This window comes from Lissotriton helveticus, chromosome 9 (genome assembly GCF_964261635.1).
Source record: "Lissotriton helveticus chromosome 9, aLisHel1.1, whole genome shotgun sequence".
NCBI classification, from domain to species: Eukaryota; Metazoa; Chordata; class Amphibia; order Caudata; family Salamandridae; genus Lissotriton; species Lissotriton helveticus.
In genome coordinates this window covers 943,341,513-943,362,331 of record NC_136070.1, presented here as the reverse complement: position 1 = coordinate 943,362,331, position 20,819 = coordinate 943,341,513, and the positions used below count along the sequence as shown (strand labels likewise).

Here is a 20,819-nt window from a genome sequence, read left to right as displayed (position 1 = left end):
CAAATTGAGACAGGCCGTTTACCTATGTGGAGATAGCAGCTCTCCTTGCCACAACAGTAGAGAGCCGTTTGCACCTTGCTAAAGTATCTTGGTCACCAATATTTTCAAAATACAGATTTTTAAGAGAAAGTGGCGATCGTCTCTAGCAGACTACTTTGAGCCTAATATATTCATCAGTGCTTTAAGGTCACCAATTAACCTTAGTATAGTTCACTGTTCGAGGCTGCTCCAAAGCACAAATCAAGCCAAGGACACCAACTTCATTTTTAGTTTCCACTTTTAAAGCCGTTTACATTTACAGAACCATGATTTTTTTGTCCTACACACTAATAATCTGCCCGATTTAATGTTAAGCAGTCGTGAATCTAACCGCACACTCTAGGTTCAGCATGAAAATGCACTATGGTGTCAGGTAGATTTCACATGATCTCTAAAGTAGGTGTGTACTAGAGACTCTCCACCCCAACGTTCCAAATTCTCAACCACAGATTAGCACTAATCTTGAGGCACAGAAAGATCAGATTTGGGAGATATTCTTATTGCCTAAAAGAAGGCCAAATCTTACTCCTGCAGTTTATGCTGAAAGCAAGCATGAGGGAACCTTACCTTTAATTACTCTAAAGGAAAAACACCCAACTTGCTTCATGAATGGCTTCGGGCACTTCCTAATGCTCATTACCTCAAACTTATAGCAACAATCCCATTATTTTTCCCCACATCTACCCTCTCCTGAATTGGCGATCAAGGCATACAAATGGCGATGGAACTAAGTCACATCAGATCGTTTAACACCAGCCTTTTAAACTTAGGAGTTTCCTAAAAGGCATACATTCAGTGTCCAAGCCAGCCTGGTTGAGACAGATTTAGAACCTTGCAGGGCTTATTGGTTAAAAAGGGAATTTGAGACTGCACCAAATTTAAGACCAAGTTTGTTTTATTGTAATGTGATGCTAACACTGGCAGCACAAATAAAACTAATTTACAGAGTTAAAAAAAATGAGGCTTTTAAACAGTTTTACTTCAACATCCAACAGCACGATTAACACCTGGCTACTAAATCTTTATATTATAAAAGAGGAAACATAACAATCACAAAAGGGTCAATGTCAGGGTGGCTGTGCCTAGGCTGTTAAGATGCATGCTGAGCCGTGGAAAAGCAGAGTTTCAGGGTGTATGGGTATGGCCCACCTGCAAGAAAGAAAAACACCAATGTTAACACTCTGGAGACCACGATTTAATATGTTAAATCAATTAAGCATTTGTACGATTAAAGTTTTGAACATGTGCCCGCAGACAATTAAGTCATAGGATTGCCCTAGAATACAGAATTTATCCAGAATGCGGGCTGTAATGTGAAAATAACGCCAACATCCCTCCACATTAGCCATTAGAAGCTAAACCATTCAATACCATGCACCAATATTTGAGGATGGATTACTAACTAGGAATGGACAGTGCTCAAAAGAATTCACCCTAAGTGTAAAAAAAATTAAAGCCATAGCATTTCCTACCCCGACTAGGCCGTGAAGCCCTTTGCAGCAGACAGTTTGATAGAATGGGAGCAAAGTTTGATCACTTATTGTTGCAAAGTCATCATGTGCCCTGGGCACCCCCCGCAAAGTCATGTGCCCTGGGCACCCCCCCCCAGGCTCTGTATAACCAGGGCCAGTGCTGAAAGGAACACATTAGAGTACAGTTAAAACACCCAACATACACTAGGGTACACTATGGTGTAGGTGGGGTACCCCTGTAATTGGCATGCCCTACCCCATAGGCCCCTAGAATATAATAGGGCAGGGGATTGAAATTACCTAGAAGTCCCGAGTACCTTGAGACATAGCAGTTTAGAGGCCACCAGCTTTTTGCTGAAGTCGGAGGTCAGTTTAAAAGCAGCACTGGGTGCCAGGACTGTTTTAAACGGTAAATTGTGCCCAAACTAGACTTTGGTGGTAGCACTTAAAAATTGCAAACCCACAATGTTTGGCATATTAGGAACCCCAGAGGTGGAGGTCACTTATCTATACGGTTCACCCTTATAAAAAGAGTTTATATGCCTGGGTAAAGTGAAATCTCACATTTCGCCCCACATTGTGTTCAAGTGCTGCTCAAATTAAACGTTTATGCTAGGAGCACTGTGTAAGGAGGATCTGCAATATTTCTGCAGATTCAGAACCCCTAAACTCTCCTAGTTGTAGAGGTGGTGGGGGGTCCTGTTGAAATTAGAGAAATACTTATAAAATATGTTTTTAAAAGCCCTGATGCTAGAAAACTGGCCCAAGTCATTTTCCCCATTGCAAATCCCATAGGTTAACATGGCAGGGATTTATTGAAAAATAACTCCTGATAGGAGATAGAGCTACCTTTCAAACTCTTACTAGAATGGTAGGGAAAAAAATCCAACAATGATCTTGTTGAATTTCTCCTTAAGTGTACATACAAGTTAACACTTTGTTTGCAAGTCTAAATTCAGCCTTCCAGTGGTCTGCCCTGATGGTCAGAGTTAAGTGGATTAGCCAGGCAGCTTTGAAGATGTGATAAAGAACCCCTGGGGTTAACAACTCTCCTGGGAGGGCAGTGGGCTGGTCTATAGGAATGCCAGGGCAGGGGGTGGGGTCGTAAACCATGATCTTCAAAAGGCAGAGGCCTGGGTTTCAGTTTCACTCGTACCTTCCTTAAGCCTAGCCCCTGGGTCAAGAGTATGTGCGGATGGTAGGGGGGGAAAGTCCATGGAGCTACGCCATCCCAGGGGGTGTGTTTAGCCAGCTCTTACCTGCTTGCTGGAAAATCAGCCATTATGGATTTGGAAAATTGATGCACTCTGGGACTAAATAATGCCACTCTACAGGATGTGGTCATACCTAAGAGGAGTTACCCTGCTCATTGGTCAGGAATGACCTGTTGCTTGACTTAGAGACTTTTTAATAAGTATTTGAGAGGGGCAGAGCCCTCCACATCTGCTGCTTGAAACTTACTGAAGCATGAAGTGCCCTGCTGAGAAGTTTTGCTGTGCAAAGATTTCTACGGCCTGACCTCTGAAGACTGCACCAAGTGAAACTGCAGCCCTATGGATTACCTTGCTGCAAAAGGACTAAAGAGTGGACTCCATGCAAGCTACAGGTTAACAGAGGTCACCTGGACATCCCCACAAAGAATTCCCAGCCTGGAGTACCAGTGGATTTGCAAGGGTTGTGTTCAAGTGGATTGTGGGATTGAAGTTTTACACTTTCAAGGACCCTCTTGGAGATTCCAGAACCTTGGATTGTGTGTTGGATACTTTGGGACCAGCAAGCAGAACTTGAGGAAGGAGTTTTAACCAGACCCAGTCTGCTGGAGAAGGCACAACACATTTGGTGAGATTCTCCAGAACAATGTTTAAGTGTCCCCGCCAGAAAACAAAATGACTAAAAGGGGCACTGTTGGTTTCTAAGCACTAGAAAGTGACTAATCTTTACAAGTTCCTCTCTGGTTCCCTACGGTGGATTTTTCTTCGTTCGTGTCATTTGAAAGAAAAATATTACCTATTTTTATAAATTGGTTAGATTTTTATTTTGGTTTGTGTCTTAATTTACTGAAATTGTGGTTTTAAATGCTTTACATACCTTTGAAATTTATTTATTCAAAGTTTTATATAGCGCGAACAAGATCTTTACAGATATCAGAGCGCTTCACAGACAGGGGTAGGGGCAGCAGGACTTAACAGAAATAATGGGAGCAGTATAATAGTCACTAACATAATAGGATAACAGTAATGTACAGAAAACATATCGATATACAATCAGGTAACAAATAATATAAGACAGCACAAGTCATTAATCCCGCTACAGTAGAGTTCAGGTAAACTTTAGATGTGTGGATGGCTTATACCAATTTCTTAGGATAGAGAGAACACGGGGTGGGGGCATCGGGAGGGTGATTCAACAAACTGAAGTGTATCATATATTGGTCGGTAGTAGGAGAGTAGCATAGTAGTGTCACAATCAAGTAAGAATATAGTGCCAAGAGACAATCAGGTGATCAATAATACAAAGCAATGCAGAGTCTCTGATCCAGCACCTATCAAGTTCAGGAGATCTTGGCCAGAAGGATGGTTTTCACCTCTTTCTTGAAGAATGCAGTGGAGGAGATAAGCCTGGTTTCAGGAGGGAGTGCATTCCAGATCCTGGGTGCCATTCCTGAGAAGGAGCGCTTGTAAGTTTTTTCCTTCCGGAATCTACGAGGTTTCAGGAGTAGATTTTTTGTACTTCTATTGGATCTCGAACCTCCTGATATAGACAACTTTTGAGCGAGGTAGTTGGGTGCCTTGTGGGGCACGGCCGAGTGTGTCATAACGGCAATTTTTAGCTGTATTCTGGCTTCAAAAGGCAGCCATTTTAGAGACTTTAAGTCTGGGTATATATGCAAATGTTTTCTTGAGCCAGTAATGAGTCTCGCGGCAGCGTTCAGGGAGGCTCTTAGGGGGGCTGTTGTGGATAGCGGGAGTCCGCTGAGGGCCACAATTCCGTAGTCTATGCGAGGGATGACTAAAGCTTGTACAGCAGTTTGGAAGTCTTTGGCAGGGAGGAAGGGTTTAAGTTTCCTCAGTTTGTTGATTTGGAAATTAGCTCCTTTTGTGGCTTTGCTAACGTGCTGTTGCATGTTGAGCTTGGCGTAGAGTGTGATGCCTAGGGATTTCGCAGAATCCACGATGGTAGGTTGGACATTGAGTGCTGTTAGGTTATTGAGCCAGGTTTGGGTGGTGGAAATTTTCGCCGGAGGTGAGATGAGTAGGAACTCAGTTTTCAGAGCATTTAGTTTGAGGTGATTATCGGCCAACCAAGATTGAGTGTTACTAAGTGTGGAATTCAGAAGTTTGATATCTTTCGGGGATCGTAGCTTTAGGTAAAGTTGTGTCATCGGCGTACATATGGAATTGAACATTGGATGCTTGGAGCAAGGTGGCAAGCGGTTCCATGACGAGGTTGAACAGTGTGGGGGAGAGGGAAGATCCTTGTGGAACACCTAGATCTGCTGGCACAGGTGTAGATAGCACATTGTCGATCTTGAACTTCTGAGACCGGTTATGAAGGAAGAAAACCATTTGAGAACAGTTCCCGATAGACCCATTCTAGTGCTTAGCAGCTCCAGCAAGTTCTCATGTTTGACCGTGTCAAATGCTGAAGAGAGGTCAAGAAGGATGAGGAGGCAGGACTCATTGCGATCAAGGATTTGGAGGGCGTCATCAATTATGTGCGTCATAGCGGTTTCCGTGCTATGTTTCGCTCGGAAGCTGGATTGATGAGGGTTGAGGTCAAATTGGTCAATGTGTTTTGTTAGTTGGAGTTGGACACATTTTTCCAGCAGTTTGGCCAGGGTGGGGATATTGGTGATAGGGTGTTTATTGTTCAGGTCAGACGGGTCAGCTGTATGTTTGAGTATAGGCGTGACTTGCCCCACCTTGAGGGAGTCTGAGATGAGACCTTGTTGAAGGGAGCTGTTGATGATTTTGGTCCAAAGTGGGAGGAGCAGGGGGATGAAGTCTTTTACAGCATTAGCAGGTAGGGGGTCTATGAGGTGATTAGAGGGCTTCAAGGTGCAGAGCAGTTTGTGTATTGCTTCTTCAGAGTAGGTGTCGAAGTACAGCCATGCTGCCTTATTTTTAGGTTGTGTTAGACATTCTGGTGTGGCTGGGGAATCGGCTTACATCCATGATGGTCATTTCTTATGTTGTCGGTCTTTAGCTTAAAGAAAGCAGAGAAGGCTTCACAGTGTGGGGTGTCGCTTGTTGTGCTGTTTGATTGTAACGGTTGTGTCTTTGTTTGAGTTTATTAGTTCGAACAGCTTTTTTGGCCTGTTTTTTGCTTGGTCCAGCTGGCGGCTAAAGAAGTCAGACTTTGGGCGCTTTATTTTCCTAAAGTAGGCATTTCTCTTGTTCTTAAGCGTTTTGAGATGCAGTGATGAGGGGTCAGATCTCCAGGTGCGCTCTGCCATTCGCATAGCACGCCTGTCATCATTGAGTCTGCCGTCATACCAAGGGTTAGAGATCTTGGTGGAGACTCTTCAGTTGCAATGGGGCGACTTCGTTGACTATTGAATTCATAGAGTCATGGTAGTGATCGGTTAGTGATTGAACATCCGAGGCACCTGAAGGGGAAAGGAGGAGACTGCCGATGTGGGGAGGCAGGGTATTGGGGTTAAGATTCTTCATGTCCCTTTCCCAGGTTTTGGATTTGGTAGGTTGAGCCGGGTTAGGTTTAACTTTTCCGTTGATAAAGGTGATAATGTGGTGGTCTGACCAGTCGCAGGGTTGGATCGCCTCCAGTTGGGTAGAGTCCTCTTTGGCGATGATGAGATTGAGTATCGAGCCTTTGTCGTGTGTTGGTCTATTGCATATTTGGGTGAGGTCAAGTGCATTAAGGAAAGTTGAGACTATTCACCACTGTGTCTTTCTGATCGTTCCAGTGGAGATTAAAGTCACCCAGGTAGACTTGGGTGGTCTGCCGACCGGCATTGGATGTGATCGTGTCCATGAGTTGTTGAGTGAATATGAGGTGGTCACCAGGCGGGTGATAGATTAGATGTAAAGCACAAACTTGTTTGCCCTCGCTGGTGATCGAGGCAGAGGGTTCACAGGAGGTAAGGGAGGGGGAGGTGGCTTTAGTAACGGAGAGGTTGCTCCTAAAAATGCATGCAATTCCCCCGCCCGTCTTGCCAGGCCTGTCCAGTATAATGATGTGATAATTGGGGGGGGGGACACGACTAGTATGTCCATTATCGGTGTAGAGGCTTCAGTAAGCCACGTTTGTCAGAATGCCTAGGTCCAGATCCATTGCGGAGACGAGATCAGCGATGTCGGAGGAGTCTCTCTGGGCCGATCTGCAATTGAGTAGGATGCATTTGAGTTTGGGAGTGAGAAGGGTGGTCGAGCCTTCTAGAGAGAGGGGGACTTTTCTGAGGTTGTTCGGGACGGAACCTCTGTTGCTAAGGGTTGGGAGCCTCAGGGGATTTGTGAGAATTGTGGGTATGGGGATGTGTGTGATGGATATGTGTTTTACCGGACCTGGGCCATAAGAGTGAAGGAGGGAGCATAAGTCGCGGTCCGACAGTGAGTTGAGGACACGACGGGGGCGGTGGGAGTTATTGCGAGCGGGGATAGTCGGCCAGCACGGGGGTCGTTGAAGGCGAATGTATGTGGGGAGGGTGCGTCGTTTGTAGGGTAGTGGAATGGTGGGAGGTTGACTGGGCTGTGAGAAGAGAAGTTCTTTGATTGCGTGGAGATCTTTTTTGACTTGTTGGAGGGTGGATAAAGTCAAGTCCAGAGGTGGATTGGAGATGGGGTTGGTGGTGAGAGCAGTTGGCAAGTGGTTGAGTAGTGAGCTGGAAAGCGAGCAGGGTACCGGGGGGGAGATATGCTAGCATTATTGGAGTGTTCTATGGTGATAATGAGTGGGGTGGCATTCGATGTGTGGGCGAATTTGTGGGCGAGGGGTGTTGGTGAGGTAGGGGGAGGGAGGCATAGGTAGAGATGTCGGTGGGAGACGGTGCCGGTGAGTTGAAGAGTGAGTGAAGGCTGAAGACAATGGGGGTGGCAGGCAGGTAGTGGGGGCTGAGAATGGGAGGGGAGAGAGGGGGGTATGCTAAGGTAAGGGAGGCGGTATGTTCTGTGGGTCTAGTTGGGAGGGTGGGGGTGTTGTGAGTGGGGAGGGAGCGGGATCTGCCGCGGGGGGGGGGGGGGGGGGGGGCGATAAACTCCGGACGGTGGTGTGTTCAGAAGCGTTTAAATTAAAGCCTAAAGAAATTAAACCTGTTTGCTTGCAGCCACGTTACCAAGGGTTGAGCATAGGCATAATTTAAGACCTATGCTGGGTCCAAACGTGTTAGTGGCCTTATTGCCAGTGGCAGACCTACCACTACCAAGAACCCACTTTCCACCACTTAACAGTTTAGTGTTATGCTTGGAGAAAATGATCAGATATCCTACGAACTGGATTAAGGGACTGATTCGGAGCCCCTGGGCAAACTTTGGAAGGTGCTGGCTGAGATGGGGAACCACTAAATGAATTGGATATTTTGATGAGATTACATGTAGCTAATGAGGCCCTTCGTGATAAGGTGTGGAGTGAAGACAGAGGCGTGTTTTAGCACCCACCCAGTTTTCGCTATTTATATATGGAGTAGTAGGGTACCATGATGGGTGTGCTACTCCTAGGGTCAGATAGGAGAAAGGCTCCTGACCGTTGCGGATGATACGCTAATGTTATTAAAGTCTCCAGCAGCTATAGAATGAATGTTATCGCTTCCGAGATCAGTTTGGATTGGAGTTAAATGACTCAAAGTCTGTCGTCTTCTCCAATGGTACCCTAAAGAGATTATGTCCACGAAATCACCCCATTGGATTGGTTTCCACTTTTGAGGATATACTTTCCGAAATTGGGCTGGGTCCCCCAACCTTGAGAAAGCACATCTCACTCATCAACAAACTTCCCACATAAGCAAGATTAATAAAAAGAACTGAATCGGGTAAAGTACAGTATTAAAAATTAATACCTTAGGCTCAGTTATATATGGAGCAAAATTGTGGGAATATGGATTGTCTTTCGGAGACGGAAGACCCCATCACAATCTTCCAGCAAACTTTGGATTCCAATTTTCCTCGACTTTGCCCAAAGAAAGATTGCCCACAAAATGGGATGTTTGCTACTAATATTTTGGCATCGACTGGTCTACTAAAAGCAGTGGCCCAATGCAGAGTGGGACTTTTGGACCTCAGGGTATCTCCAAGGACTGGAAAAAATATTTTAGTTTTTCCCTCAGGGTACTCTTAAGGAAATGGAGGTTTGAATCCTATTGGACTGACCCAGAGACGTCACAGATCACAAGAGAGCCAAAGAAGTTTACTGGGAATTCACTACGGTGGAGTGTTTCTAATGACAAGGGATCGCTTACCCAGCAGTTCATTGCTTTAAAAGCAATCAACGATTGTCTCGCCTTTGACATGGAAACCGTTTAATGTAGATACAAGTCAGTCACAAACAAGGTGATCTGTAGTAGATGGTAAAACCAAGCTTCCCTTGATGACGTGTTCAGCATGTAAAGGAGGTCCTGAATCCCTGGTCCATTTACTATTTTTTTTGCCCAATTATAAAATCTGAGGACCAAGCGCATTATATCACTATACATACAGACTCATTGATCGTAGACATTATCTGGAAGTGCTTAGATTACTCAGCACAGATACATGGTTAATTGAGGGATTTGATATAGCTAAATTTCCAAAGTGTATTGTGCGACAACCTTGGGTCTTAATGGTCACGTGTCCTTTTAGTATTTTCTCTTTCACCGAGTTTCAATTTAATTACATGTAAGGAAATGACTTGTCTATTCTTGGTACCTTTATGCGATTATGGTTTTATTAGGAAATTGCCCTACTAAGTAAAGCTGTACCCTCTTGCCATGTGTTTACTTGTTCTTGCAAGAAACTGATAACTACACTTAAAAAAAGTGCATGTCGATATAATTTATAAAATCTTTATGATCGAAAATATGATGGGACATCGAATACACCCTGAGACTTACTTGGGTTTTTCATCTGAAAGTGGTTTAATACGCTCAGCGTTTCCAAAGCGTCATTCTTTTCATCCCATTCCAGCAAGCCTGAAGAACTCCGTGCACCTGTTGGAACAGTGACAATCAAATTACTAAAAGCCATTATACACATCTTATGGACTCAATGAATAAACGCTGTACACAGAAAGAAACTACTGGCAAGAGAAGTGATTTTAGATCGCTTCAATTCAGCAGCCATTTGTCATTAATTGGTGCTGTACTTTAGTCTGTTATTTGACTCAATGCCAACTCAGACATCAGCCAGCCAGCCGTATACAAATAAAACAATCCTACTCCAATAAAAAAAAAAAAAAGCCTGAAACGCTAAGTCGTGAAGTTATGACTCCAGTACGGTGCAATCGGACCATTAAAACCGAACTGCAAATGCCTGATCGTGGTTAAGAGCGGGATGGCCCCAGAGATAGCCAGGGGACGATATTCATTAAACATTCCATCACCATGTTTGTTGCTGTGAACACACCAAGCACCCAACAGTTCAACTATCGAAAAGGACTTACTTTTTCCACTAAACACCTTGACTGAACTTGGCTTCTTTACACCCAACTCTTCGCAAATCTGCAGGGGCACAGAAAGTGGAGAAAGATGAAAATGACATTTAAACTTACAAAGCAAGTGCAAGGGGGCGGTAAATAGCCTCCATTGCTCCACTTAATCAAGTTGATAAGTCTTTGTTAATCACAAACCCCTCAGCTAAAAGCCATTTCAATCCAATTGCACAGATGGCAGTTTAGTTTCAGAGAATGGGTCAGGATATCAAATATAGCAACAATGAACCTAACTTAGCCACGTAGTTAGAACCACTAAAAGTAGTACCAAACCAAGCTTGATTTTCTATAGCCTCAACAGAAAATCTGCTTGAATTTAACTAGCTTCGGACATATGAAAGTCCCTTACATCAACTTATGTTTGCAACTTGCCATATCGGGACTTAAAACAGGCAATGATGTCGCCTAATTTTAATAATTGCGCATCTTTTCTACTCTTGCTGTAATAATTAACATGTTATGGGCTACGTCCCAAATAAACTACTAGAGAAAAATAGCAGGAAGCTGCGGGGTTCTGACCTCGTAGAAGTTGTCCGATGTCACTTCCTGAGGTGCATTGAAGAAATGAAGGATGCTGCTGGGGTGCTGTATCCTATTCTTTGCTGCTTGTTCCGGTGTGGAAAACCTGTTATTTCGAGAGCCGCTGAAATCCTTAAAGCTGCACGAACCATCTTCAAGTACATACGACTGGCCCGGCATGATATTATGCTGCTTGGAAACACTGCAGACAAATGCATGAGGCATGAATGACACTTTACAAACAAGTACATTCGAAAATACACAAATGTTTTAGAGCATTGCAACATAGGTTAGAATAGATCGATTAAGCATAACAAGGGCCCATGGACAAGTGGCACGGTTTGTGAACATACCAAACGTTGAGTTTCTGTCCAAACATAAAGTTGTTGTTTAGGTGGGTGAGGGCACGATCTACAGCATAACCGTCGGACATCTCTACCATGGCAGCTCCAGGTTTACTCTTCATGAATTTAACCTAGAAAAATTATGTAGGCAGTTGAGTGCAACCATGCCCCCGCTCAATCTATGCACCTTCATATAGATCAGACCAGTCATGAATACTAGCAGCCGACCGCTAGAGCCATCTACTAGCTGGCACGGTTTAATACATAAAACAGTAGCGCACAAACCCCGAAGCACAACACTGGTGTTGAGGGAGACCAATGAAACAAACATTTACCTTCTCCACATTTCCATAAAGACAGAACACATTGAAGACTCGATCACAGTTCATCTTGGCAGGCTCCAAACCATAAACCATCAGAACGGAACTGTCAGCATGTGGGCCAAACTCTTGCGGAGGGGGGAGTGGGGGCGGATGCCCTCCGTACTGAGGTTGAAAGCTCCGTGGTCCACGACGAGAAGGTGGGCCAGATGCAGGAGGGGGACCCATTCGTCTTCCTTCATAGTGAGGAGCCGGGGGACCGTATCCATCGTCATAATGCCCGTGATAGGAACCATGAGGCCCGCCTAGAAAGCAAATGGTTTACCCATAAGTACCAACACATACGGAGCACTCAGTTTGGAGAAAAGGGCACCATTTCAGGTGGCAGGGCATGTGCTTAGGCGCCAAGTCAATCGTAGTGGTCACAATCAACATGCATTTAGCAAAATGAGTAAGGAAGCAGCACACCTGGCCTAAACTGTGGTAATTTCCAAGAGCTCACTTGATTTCATATTGTTACGGATTTTAACTTATTTTCTGGCTCCCACTGTCAGCAAAAGCAACTACATTCAGCTAATCATTTGATTCACACTTAAAAAGCAGAAAGTATATCGGACCAACTTAGCTTGCTAGAGGGGGACCGAGAGGTCCATTAACTTCTGATAACATTTTTCATTGCTATGGTAAGAACTGTTAGACCCACAGACATTAAGGTAAATTAAACAAAGAATCAGGACTGATGTCGGATTAGATGATTAAAAACGATCAGAGGGGGAACATTTACTAAATTGGTAAAAAGCTACCTTAACGAACAGGCTATTTGATCAGTACCAGAATCTGTTATATGGTGCATTGTTTAGCCCTCCCATTTAGCAGACATTAATTATTCACTCAGGACCTAAGTGTACCAGAACTCGGAGTAAAAAAGCTGTTTAACCGAAAACTCACCCATAGCTGGTCCAGGTCCAGCCTTACCATAGTCTGCTGGATGATCACCAAGCAAGGGTGGCTGCCTTTGGCGCTTGTTTGGGTTATTGCCAGTGTCTCCTATGGAAGCACAACATTTTCATTAGAGAGCAACCAAGGAAAGATTCCAAAAACCCAGTTACCATTAATTAGCCGGACCAACTTGTTCGACTTAAAAATAGATGGTAACAACCCTCCAAACCCACCACCACTTTGCACATACTACGGACCACGATTAAAAACTAAATATACATATATAAATAGAAAAGGCATGCTACCAAAACATGCTTATTGCTGGTCCTAAAACATGCGCACTTCTAATTAAATTTAAAAGCTCAGCTCCATGATCAAGGTCCCCAACAAGTAATCTAGAAGCACCCAGGGAAAATTAAAGCATACTACAAAATGGCTAATTTTTGTACAATATCTGAGAAAAGTACATGGATTTACATTTGTATCTAAAGCATTGTATACATTTAACAATTTCATACAAAAATTAAAAAGGTTACTTACAGCTGGAGTACAGAGTACTATTACAAACTGCATGTCTCTTACCATTCGAGCTTCAGAGAGCAAGCAGGGATCTGAAAGATGGCGTCCCATCAAACATACACTGCGACCCTGCATTACATGGTTTCAGTCATAAGTAAATTCCAGGGAGGAGAACAACAATTTTTCAAAATCACGAGTATAGTGCTGAAAAGGCTCACATCTTTGTGTCTTCAGGGTATCAGAAGAGGACATGAAGTGTGCTAATGAGTGTCACTCCGTGTTCGCCTCCTGCTCTGGTGTGATGCTTCTGGCTCTGTGTAGCTCATGTGCATGTCTCCTGCTATGAGGAGTGTGCCTGTTATCACATGTATGCACGCGCCAATGCCCCCAGCTACACGACGAATCTGTGTGCCTTGAGAATATCTTTCGACGGTAAAGATTAGCAGCTGATAAAGCCCTCTAAAACCGAGCGACAAGTGTAGAGGCAGAAAAGCATCCCAAAGTCGAAAAGCAACAGGGTCTAATCCACTCTAGTAATTTAGTTTCTTCGCGGCACTTGTTTGTTCTTGGTTCTGTGTTTCCTAGTCTGCTCGACTTTAGGATTGGAACATGACTTGTGGCATCAGTGCTTGTTACATGACTTGTGGCATCAGTGCTTGTTACATGACTGCTGTTGCATCTCAGTGCTTCTACATGACTGCTGTTGCATCTCAGTGCTTCTACATGACTGCTGTTGCATCTCAGTGCTTGTTACGCAACTGCTGTGGCATCTTTCTCTGCTTGTTACATGATAGCTGTAGCATCTCTCAGTGCTTGTAACATGATTGTTGTGGCATGTTCGTCATCTCAGTGGTTGTAACATGTCTGCTGTGGCATGTTGTCGGCCTCTTGTACAGCGGGTTCCTGGATCACCGTGTTGTGTTCTTGATGTATGAACAAGTTTGTCGGTCTTGTACATGATGAATGTTCCTCCGGAAGTAACTAGTGATTTTCTACACTGAGTGTTTAGGGATGTACAGAGGCAAGCAATATCCATTTTTGGGCCTCAAAGCAAAGTTCTGAACTACTGCTTAAGAGCCTGGAAAGGGACATAAAAGAAGACTACAATGTCCCTCCAATGCACCCAAGAATGCAGACTTTCAACTTGTGTGCCTCTGCGCATCACTAACATGTACCTTGGAAGAGAAATGTCATGTGTTAAGTATAGATGTGAAATGCCATTGCTCGTCAACCTAAATTCAGTTTTCTAGCCATTTAAACTAGATCATTCACCACGCGAGGTTGTATTGGTCAGCAGTGACGGATTTATAAACACAAAAAAGGCCAAGCAGACTAAGTACTTTGACCTCGCAGTTAATGCTATGAACTGGAGATACGTCATGTAAAGGGACTGGAAGCAAGAATATCAGAAAATAGATATGTACTGTTCCAAGTAACGGAGTAGTCAAAATTAAGGGCAAAAAAAAAACCACTGCTACAATTAATGGCATGTACACGGGCCCAGAACTGACGCAAGTGTGTGTGTATATATAAATATATATAAATAATTAAAAAAAAAACTTTCGATCAAGTATGTAATCACGCTAGCACCTCATTCACTTAAGATGCTAAAACAATAGTTACTTTAGACCAAGGTTTAATTTCAAGACAAATTCAGGAACCAAAACTGAATTTAGAAGGAACCACAATGGCATTTCAATGTGTGAAAACCCATATGAAGTGAGTCTTGCATAGCAAAATGTCTTTAAAAGTGTATGTAAGAGCACGAACTAAAGGAAAGTTACCTTGGCCATTCAGGTTGGGATTCGTGTAATCCCAGGTGTCTTGGTCGTTCCTGAACACATTCAGCCGCGTTGGCTAAAATACAAATGTATCAATCAGTTGCAAATTGTGGAAAAACTGAAACTTAAATCATTGTGCATGCATACAAGTGAATACCGTACCTTGGCATACTCGATCTTTAGAGTGCAGCAGCCGGAGTATATATCTGCCCCATTTAGAGATGCCTTCGCTCTTTGCGCACTTTGAACAGAGTCGAACGTTCAATAGGGTCAAGGACAATATTGAGTTCATGCAGTAAAGTCAAGTCATACATTCCACAATAAGCAAATCTAATGTTACCACCAGTTTTAACTGATACCAAATGTGCGGGCGGAGAGTAGGGAATAAGAGGACCGCACTTTACTACTCGAACTGTCCTCCAACTTGGCAATGTATTTATATCAGTATGTGTATGCATACTTTCATTTAAAAGTCTAACCTGACAAGAACAGCATTTTAACATGCTGTAAACAGTCTCAAACTGCTACCATTCATCTCAGATAACCTGACCTATGCCACATGAGGTCTAGACCATCCTTTAGACTTACCTGCACGAAGCCGCTACAAGAGAACGCATTTATAAACCCCCACATTGACGAATACAATAAGCTTGGCTAATCTCAATGCTCGTCCTCTGTAAGATGAAAAGGATGAGAAACCACCGGGATTCAAACCTGTGCGAGGGCGAGGACAGTTCTACAATTTAATTTGTTTAAAACCCTGAAAGAAAACCATTTAAGCATAGTAAAAATGTATGTTTCTTAACTGCATACATCTTAGGAAAGAAAAGAAAAAAACGACCAAAGGATATTCCACCATCGACTGAACACCGTTCTTCCTAAAGATGACAATCCTCTGAACAGGACCACAGGGGTTACAAATGGTGTACAGAACATCCTACGAAAAATGAGATATATATAAGCAATGTAATTAAAAGCAGCGTGAAACTGAACACCCTGTCCCCTCCTTATTACAGCCTAAAGGCACCATTTTCTTAAAAGGCTTCAGACAGGGCACACTTGGTCATAAGCTAGGCTGGCAGTGTTTACTTCTCTCACTAGAACGTCTAGTCTAAATTTCCCTTTTCAGCTCCACACAGTACAATCTAATCAGAAATTACATTTCAAAGCTACTAATTGTGTATATATGGACATAGCTATTTGAATGTACTCATAGTACTGTCTTGCATGCAATGCATTATGGGTAGGGTGCAGTACCATACGTGACCACAAGAGGTCTCCCTTTTAGCCACTTAGTACTGCACTCTGCAACATGGCTAGGTAAAAACAAGCATTGGCATAGCCAATAGGTCGCGCCTTTGGGACCTTTGCCATGCAGCAGTTGTACCAAGGATTATTGTGCTGCATAAACACTGGTAAGATCCAAAAAGGACCTCAGGACACAAGCATTATAAAGAATTCCTACTGAGGTTTTTGCCGATACCTGCACATACCAATGAATCATTTAAAAGTAGAAAGTCAGGTCGCCACAGATGGGATGACCAGAATAGCTGACAAATGACGGGAAATACGCCACTCTTCGGCTATCGGTTAAACACAAACACGAAGTGCTATTTTTACGACGAAGACACAGGCCTTGATGCCTTTGTATGAGTGGAGGGGAAAGAAACGTTAGATGAAATGAGCAGTAAGCTGGGTACAGAAAGGGGGCCCAGGCGATTGGTGCACAGAGCTGTTACCTACCCAAGCCCTGGGAGAGCTTACGGATCCTTCTTACTCATTAGCCGCCCCCCCCCTCCTTCCATGGCGGACCTGCAAGCCTAACAGCGGAGCAGGCTGATCTCTACAGCAGTCAGCGCTGACTGCAGCTAGGCAAAGCTGTGTGTGCTGCAGAGGAGGGAACAGGGGGAGGGGGATGCCCCCGACTGCACTGGTCCTAGCAGGAACTGAGGCGGGAGGTGAAACTGGGCAGAAGGCAGGTATGGGCCCGAGGGAAAACTAGGATGGAAACGGGACTATGGGAGGCTAACTTGAGAGATGGAAGGAGGTAGGCAGGAGACTGCAAATTTTAGACGGGGAGAGATTTGCACAGCGTTTACCTTGCGGGAGCGATGGTAAACGCCGCACATGCTGAAGAACTCCTTGCAAACAGTAGTACATGCACGCGTTTCCAAGTACGAAATGATTCCAGGTCACGCCGTAGGCGACCTAAAAATGCCAATAACTCCAACTTTTAAGACGTAGTGCGGGTGCCTTGCTCACTAGGGGCCTCTAGGAGCAGCTTACAATACTGCACTGACACATACAATGCAGTTTTCAGTGGAATTCTTGTTTGTCCATGTTGCGTTTTGACCAGTTTACCGTTGCAGGTACTTAGCCTTCCAACATAAGTGAGGCACCGATTTAATCGGAGACCTAGGAGAACACAATAGTAAAAGTGTCATTACCTGTTGTCTTTCTAAGCATTACTACCTCCCAAATAAAAGTAAAAAAAATAAAAATAGAAAAATGTCCTCCTATTCACGTTAGTAAGGCTTCCCAAAATTTCTGAGATGTGCAAATACTGTTTAACTCCATATCTTGTTCCAATTTCGGAAATACTGGATTCCTCGTTTCCTATCACTATATTTTAACCAAAACGAATTGCTGTATACAGTGTAAAACCATTGCCCTATACATTTCCGCAACCAGAAGGGTGACACTGACATAACAGTATATTGCTTGAATAAAAATAAAATCTACCCTAGTTAGAAGATACAGGTGAAAATGTAGTCCCAAATGGCTGTTTTTCTTCTAACTGCATCTTCATCTGTTCTATTCTACAGGAAACCCTTGAAGGACCTACCCAAATTACCCCTGACTGAACTTAGATTTTGCTCATCTTTTTATCAAAGTATAGGTTCTCGGGATTTAAAATTGGTCTTACATCCATTTCTTCCACTGACTGGAAGGAGGTTTAAAGTACAAAAAAGGATGTCCCAGTAAAACGTCAAATGTAATTTCCTGACGAAAGTTTTCCAGGGGGAATCGAAACACCCTGGGTCCAGAGGACGTTGGAATTAAGACACAAATTTGACGTGGAACCCTTATGGACAAAAGCGCAAACATCCTCAAAAAGGGCGTGGCCCAGAGGAAACGCCAGGCAGCCAAGAGGTATCACATCCCACTGATGAATTCTTGGCCTCCAATTCAGCTTTCGTCACGACGGTGATCGCACTCACAGGCAATGGAAATCGCACTAGCACCCCAATTCGAATTTATCTTAGACCATTGAACAGCGCTTCCCAGTCGGGTCTATGCAGCACTTTGGGCCTTTCTAGGTTTACCTATTAATTTACTTTCACAACCCCCCCCTTCTGTATGGATGTCGTGGTTTTTACAACCATATGGGTAGATCCAATGTATGAGTCGAAGACATCTTGAAAGTGCACTGAATCACAATTTAACAAACCAACCCCCCCTCTACAGTTTTCACTGAACCTACCGTGGTAATTGAATAGATAGGGTTGAGGATGGTTAGAAGAAGCACGTTGTTGACACCTCTTGTATCATCACTGGGATCTCCAGGTCGGGAAATTTTCTGGCTTGTTGAGTAATTTACAAAGGCTGGATGCCCTGCGATATAGATCTGGTTGTCTGCAGCATAGTTCACGGCATTGCATGCAGCAATGACATCTTCGAACTCCACCAGGGCCTGTCTTTTCTTCGGCATCACTACCACATAACTGGAAATAAAAAAAAGTCACCGCACTTAAGTTGAACTCAAAGTAAAAATGTAATACATAACTTGTGCATCACGTATTCATAATAAGGGCATACGTGCTGTGCTAGCAGACAGGATAGAAGGGGGGCGGGGTGTCAAAGATTTTTCGTAAATATAAAGGGATTTATTTTAGGACGCTCCCGCGTTAAATTGCCAATGGGGTAAATACATTGTGTAATTGTATTCCCATATACCGGTTTTAAAAACGTTGGTATGGGCTCACGGATATGGCCTAAGAGCGGTGGGGTGCGTTCAAACTGAGCACAGTTCTTATCTGCGCCCAAGGACAGAGGCTGATAAAGCGCACCTAAACTAGGACCAAAAATCTCCAAAAGCGACGATAGACCATTATATGAAATTTAATAATGCCATACCTGATGGGACCAAACTCCTGCAACGCTTCCACCAAGTCTGCTTCAACCACACCATCCATCAGGCCGCGGACATGTACGACGGGGGAAGCCGCAGTCTTGTGTGGGTCTTCATAGTTACCTTCCTGAATAGAACAAACACGAAATTGTTTTAGCATATCCAGAAGCTTCTAAAACACCTTCCGGGAGGTAACACGTCTGCCCCCCAAAGAGATTCACAAAGACGTGCTGGCGTGGTGACCCTGGCAGACCTCGTGGTAGCGGGGTGCTTCCGGTTCGTGCTCCGACGTGTCTACATACCCATCTCCCTATTCACCAGCATTTTTGTACTAAACCGAAACATTTCACCACTTAACGGTTACATCAAGGAAGGAAGGAAACAAATGCTACGACGAAATAATTCCTTCCGTATTTCATGTTCCTTGAGTGCCCCCGATAATGAGCCGCGACACACAACTCTCTCATACAAACATCACCAGCTCCCTTTCATTGTTTAGCGAACTCTTATCACCAAATCCAGCAAAACCCCGTCTAACACGCTGTCGCCACCACCCACGTTGCTTTGGGAAAGGCCTAGACAAATTATCACAATAAGCGTGCAGTATTTCAAGACGTACTTACCCCACCAGCAGGATTCCCACCGGAATCGCTGCCATCCGTCTTCTGCCTTTTAGACGCGCGACCACTATCATTGCCATAATATCGTCCTCCTTGAGCTGCCATGTTGTCCGTCAGCTGCCCGGCGCCGAAGTGAGAAGCTGCTCAAGATGGCGCCGCTGGAAAACCGGAGGAGGGACCGCCCCTTGTCCTACGCGATTGGACAAAACGGTAAACATTCACCACCTTGAAACGCATCATTGGCTAAATTCACCATCTTTCGGAAATCATCAATACTATTGGCTACACATTCACTTTTTGTTAGGGGGCGGGGAAACAGAAATAAGCTGCTCAGAATCTTTGAAACAGTATTGGATTACTCTCATTTCACTCAACATTGACTGCATTTTGATTGGATTCCTCGACACGGAGACTACAGCTATTGGATAAACTGCATCAAGTGGGTTTTGCACCCACCGACAAAGCAACTATTCTGGCCACCATTTTAGTATCCTCTAATAAACGAAAATAAAAACGCACTGGAGACTCATCGTGTGTCTTCAACTAAAACACTGATTTTTTTCGAAAGTCAAGGAACCACACGTCGATATTTGGGGAAAAGGAAAAATATCTTTGAACGCCCGCCTGTTAATTACGGTAGTCTTTCAAAATGGCGACCTCTGAGGCGGATTCTCAAAAGGTTTTATGAGTGCAGAAGAAGCATACTGATGGACTATTGCTTTACGTTTTATTACATTCTTTTGTGAATTGGGTGTGGAACGTCTAACTCATATTAATAAGATTGCAAAGAGGACACAGTCTTTTGCAATTCTCTTTTTGGCCTCAATATAGTTTAATGTATTGTCTGATTAATTATAATCTTCATAATATGTTTACGTCAAACAGTCAAAAGATTTCATAAGCAACATACATGTTTATTAAAAAACCAAGCAGACCATAATGTTGTTGTCTTAGCTCTTGAGATCATAAGTACAAATCACTATTTTTGTGGTCATTGAAACCATACAAAATAAAATGCATTTATTTAAAGGGTTAAGAATTGTTTGTGCAAACGTGGTGACAGAAACTTTCCAAAACATCATCTTTTCATCCGTCCCATACTGTGAAAGATTTTAGCTACATCCTTTATAAGTTAATCTCACTATTAGTCTAAGTGCAAAAAGATTCATTCGAATTGATGTTCGTGCATGGGAGTGGGGAAGCTGGGATTGTCATCTAGATTATTTTACCAATTTCTAGTATCCCAGGTCGGGTCGACTGAACCTTTTTCCCTGTCTTTTTCCCTAGAAACATAAAGGGAAGATTTCACAATCATAGCTCATAACAACTTTGTAATACACAGTCCTGTCAAGTATCACGCATCAGGTGTGACAGTCACGCATTTCAGTGCGGTGTTCCGCATCACCGCACTGAAATGCGTTGTCACGCATTTTGCAGACTTGTCAGCTCGAGCCACCAGCGGGGCCTCTGTGCACGGCTCCTGCTGCTCTCTGAGTG

At 43.8% G+C, this 20,819-nt stretch overlaps 1 protein-coding gene across 2 annotated transcripts; it reads right to left on the bottom strand.

The window, feature by feature from the left end:
- Positions 1–916: 916 nt before the first annotated feature.
- Positions 917–19,482, bottom strand: HNRNPL (heterogeneous nuclear ribonucleoprotein L). 2 transcript variants are annotated; one of them, XM_078661185.1, is made up of 13 exons: positions 19,326–19,482; positions 18,708–18,829; positions 18,055–18,295; positions 15,422–15,507; positions 14,733–14,829; positions 14,574–14,646; positions 12,280–12,378; positions 11,347–11,636; positions 11,021–11,142; positions 10,668–10,869; positions 10,101–10,158; positions 9,553–9,648; positions 917–1,188 (listed from the first exon to the last, which is right to left on the bottom strand). In XM_078661185.1, exons 1-13 carry the CDS (start codon positions 19,425–19,427, stop codon positions 1,130–1,132), a joined length of 1,647 nt encoding a protein of 548 aa, XP_078517311.1. In that variant the 5' UTR covers positions 19,428–19,482; the 3' UTR covers positions 917–1,129. The 2 variants fall into 2 exon arrangements, with proteins under 2 accessions (XP_078517311.1, XP_078517312.1); XM_078661186.1 differs by having other exon boundaries at positions 12,307–12,378.
- Between the last annotated feature and the right edge of the window lie 1,337 nt (positions 19,483–20,819).